The sequence below is a fragment of the Salvia splendens genome, chromosome 8 (assembly GCF_004379255.2).
Source record: "Salvia splendens isolate huo1 chromosome 8, SspV2, whole genome shotgun sequence".
NCBI classification, from domain to species: Eukaryota; Viridiplantae; Streptophyta; class Magnoliopsida; order Lamiales; family Lamiaceae; genus Salvia; species Salvia splendens.
Window position 1 is genome coordinate 1,574,850 of NC_056039.1, and position 4,037 is coordinate 1,578,886.

Sequence of the window (4,037 nt, forward strand, 5' to 3'; positions counted from 1 at the left end):
TATGTCAAAAATCATTCTTTCATTCAATTCTCAATAAAAGTTTTGCTATAATTAACCATTGGAAAATCGGTTAATCAAATCAATTTTTAGGTTAACTGAAATAACGATTTTGTTTTTTATTTCCCTTTTTTTACCAGTTAACCCAACCAATAAAAATTCAAACAATTTGGTTATTACTTATCTAATATACTTTTTCCAAAAAAATTGGAAATATATTGTGTGTATTCTGATACTAAAAGAAGAAAAAATAGTACAAACACAAAAGTCTCAGCACAAAGCTACATAGTGTAAAATGATCAGATCCACCAAAACATGAAAATGGCAAGTCATTCCAGATTTCTGTAGCTCAACTACCAATACAAAGCTATGCCGGTTCGGGAAACACCTACTCAGTAATAACGGGAGGCAGACTCGTAGGCACGCCCCCTTGGGTACGGAGCTTTAGCCTCGTATCCGTGATCCCTAGCATTGGCAGGGTATCGGGGGCCCCGTTCTCTGTAAGAGTCGTACGAGTCTGAGTTGTAAGGGCGGTGTGATTCGCCACCCGATCCTGCGTTGGCACCTCGAGGGTCGGTACTAGGGCCACCGGCTCCACTGGCGGGATACTGATCCATGACGATTTGCTGGTATTGCTGGTGCCTTGCTTGAGATTCTCTCCGGAGAAACTCGTCTCTCCGGCCAACGTGCTTGGCTCGGAGGGCGAATAACTGCTCTTCGTATTTGACATTGATTGCGTTTATTCTCTGCAACACAATTACACAGAAAGGAATATGGTTAGGCTGATGTTTCTACATTGTAAAATGACAGAACACGCGAAACTACTTTCAAGAGAATTTTCGACCATTTACTAGAAAAGCTTAGGCGAACATTATATTCCGTGACGAAGGGATCCACTGTTGGGCAGGAAAAGCATGTTTCTCTATAACTGAGGACAACGAAATTAGATTGTTCGGTTTAAAGAGAGAATAAGCTATCCTGCCGAAAACATTGATCATAACAATCTGCAATCATAAGGATTAAAGTTGCCTGCTATTCCCGGTGTCTCACAGCGACCCGTAAAAGAAGAATTGATGAGTTTCATCAATATTTCCAAAATACTTCACATATTTAAAAACAGAGCCGGAACATACCTCCCTATGCCTAGCATTTTCAGCATCCTCTGCATCAGTTTGTTCTTTGCTCAGTTTCATGATATCATCCACAAATCTCTGTTCAAGACCTTCCAAAGTGGGCGGCATACGATTATCTTCATAGCCTATATCCATATCCTCTTCATGGGACTGAGATCTAGGATCTCCTCCACCCTGTCTCTCCACTGGCATGCGGGGATCCATCCTCTGGTTCTGGTAATAGGATCGGGGAGCATCACGTCCTTGACCTATAAGAATAACAAAGCAATTTATGATCGAAGACACCACTAAGCAAAGATTTTACTAGAGCCTGCACTTGGCAATGACATACTTGGTTCTGAGTGTTATGGGGGTAGCTAAAAATATTTCACCGATTTCTTTCAATAAATAAGAGTACTATTAGTGACTTCGGGAAATTGCAAAAGCCAAGAACTATAAATTAAACCCAGCAATCTCCAATTAAAGCTAAGTATGATACGAAATAACGAATGCTCGAACAAGGCAGGTATACAAACAGGCCCAAGAAAGGTAGTTGATTTGGCAACAAATGCGGCAGAGGACGATGAGGAAGTGGCATCCAAGGTGGAATCAAAAAAGAAAGAAAGAAAACTCCATCTTCTCCGGCGATTCGATCCGGCTAAGATGTCAATGGAGTTGACTGCTGAACCTGTTTGTTATGTTACCTGCAACTACTGCAACACCATTTTGGAGGTATCTTTTTCTTTCGATTTATTCCACTTACTTCGCATGTAGTTAGCTAATAAAAACTTCATCAAGAAATCAAAGTTCACTACTTCAAGGTCATAAACAATAGGGTTAAGGAAAAAGGTAACCTTTTGAAAAACCCAGTTTTGGATGTGTGTTTTCGGATGGGTTTTAGTGTAATCAAGCAAAAAGATTCAATTTTTATCTCTTGAATGCAGTTTTCTGGCATCCAAGGTGGAGGCAGTTTGAGGCTAGCAAAGAAGATAGAGTTGAAGGATTCATGGTTATCTGTTATCTATTACTAGTAGTTATTGTATCTGGAGTATTATTATCTTGTTCGGAGTCTTGTTTGAAGTTAATCTCTTTTCCTTTTCGTGGTAGGAGTCTTAGGATATATATCACCCCTGATGTTTGAAGGGGGAGGTATGTCTTGAAGTTAGTTTGTTTGGCAAAGGCAAGGCCCTTGCAAAAGGTGCAGTACATGTTCTTTTATCCATAGTTATCTTCCAGTCAATTCATCGAGCAAGTGGTGTGCGTGCCTTATCCTTGTTTATTGCTGTCAGTCACTGCGTAATCTTTTATCAAACAGTTGGCAGGTAATACAGATTGCTATCTTAAAAAGAAATGAACCTCTCTACAAGCAGCCTCCTAAATCTTAAGCCAAACAACAGTCATATAATCTTTGGCATGCATTAAAAAATTACAATAGCACCAAGAAAAGATACATCCATGCATCAAGTTGCAGGGAACTGACCAATTGCTAATTATAAAATTTGGCAAGAACCTTAATGCTTGTCAAACATGAAAGATTCAACGAATTAAGTGACACCCTTCACAAAATTCAGACGACTATTGCATTTACTCCTCTAACATACTACCGCTCTCAAGTTTCACCAACATGCCATGCCCAACCCGACTATAATTTCAGTTAGCTCTCTATTTTCGCAGTTCTTGTTCAGTCCTTTGAAATCGAGCTATGCTCATTGCAATGCATAAACAAAATGGAAGTTTTACAAAATTATGAATAAGCTTAAGCTAGCTCCTAGATTCTAATGTTTAAGCAAGCAAGCGGGTTTATTCAATCTTGGCAAAACCTCGTCTTTCCATGGACAATCGATTAAACAAATTAACCATCGATTAATTAACCTCACTTCAACTATCAATTCTCATAAATTAACCACATTACACAACCAATTCACACAACAGCTTCAATCAAGACAATTGAATAAATTGTGCAAAAGCATCATTCACAGTAACATAACAGCACTACAACAAAATCACCAGCTCAATCACCACAACACTACTAACAAACTCAAACGAACAATCAATTAAAAAGAAAACTCGCCTTCGGAGAAAGGCGCAGTGGGAGACATAGCAGCTTGCGGCAATTTAGCTTCGGGGCCATCTCTTTCCCACCGCCATTGATTGTTATGCTGAGCTCCTTCCTTGTCTCCGGACTGCTGCTGCTGCTGCTGCTGTTGTTGTTGCTGCTCCTGGTGTCGCCCCTGGTGATACCCCGACTTGCTGTTCTGATGCGATTGAGAACCGCCGCTGCCGTATCCTCCGCCGCCGCCGGATTCGCCGCCGTAGTGCCCGCCCTGCCGCCGCATCGTCTGCGTGGGTTAAATTATCAGCAATTCTACCCTAATTATTGCGGAATTTGTCTGGTTCCAGCTCGATTCGAAGCCCTTTCGCTCTAATCAATCGTGATTTGGGGCTATTTCATATCGAGTTCATATAATTCAACATGTTTGATTTTGCAGATAATTTTGTTTTATTTTTATTTATTTGAGGAAAAAAAAGTATGAATTTGGGCTCGGGTTTTAACATGGACTTCACACTATGAAGGCCCAATCCAAGTTCTACTGAGATTTAAATTTGGGCTGGAAAAAAATAAAACTACTAGATGCCCATTGATTTGACTCTATGAATACTACTACATGTCTGTCTATAAAGCAATAGTTAGATGTGGATAGGCCTCCAAATTCAGGTACCTACGGGTACCCAAACCCGAAAAACCGGGTACTTAAATCCGAATTCTCTTAAATATCATATCCAATACTCGACTTGTATGTTAATACGGGTACCCTAATAATATTTCAATAAAGTATTTATTTAAATATGATTTTAAATAAAATGTTGTAAAAATAGTTTGAAATTTTGATTTTTTTTAAAAAAATCCTTCTAAACCAAAAATGCGAA

At 39.5% G+C, this 4,037-nt stretch overlaps 1 protein-coding gene across 1 annotated transcript; it reads right to left on the bottom strand.

Annotated features, from left to right (window-relative positions):
- Nucleotides 1-173: 173 nt before the first annotated feature.
- On the bottom strand, nt 174-3,576 carry LOC121744224 (PH domain-containing protein DDB_G0275795-like). The gene is made up of 3 exons (XM_042137703.1): nt 3,181-3,576; nt 1,131-1,378; nt 174-743 (listed from the first exon to the last, which is right to left on the bottom strand). The coding sequence occupies exons 1-3, from the start codon at nt 3,443-3,445 to the stop codon at nt 390-392; spliced, it is 867 nt and encodes a 288-aa protein (XP_041993637.1). The 5' UTR covers nt 3,446-3,576; the 3' UTR covers nt 174-389.
- Nucleotides 3,577-4,037: the final 461 nt, after the last annotated feature.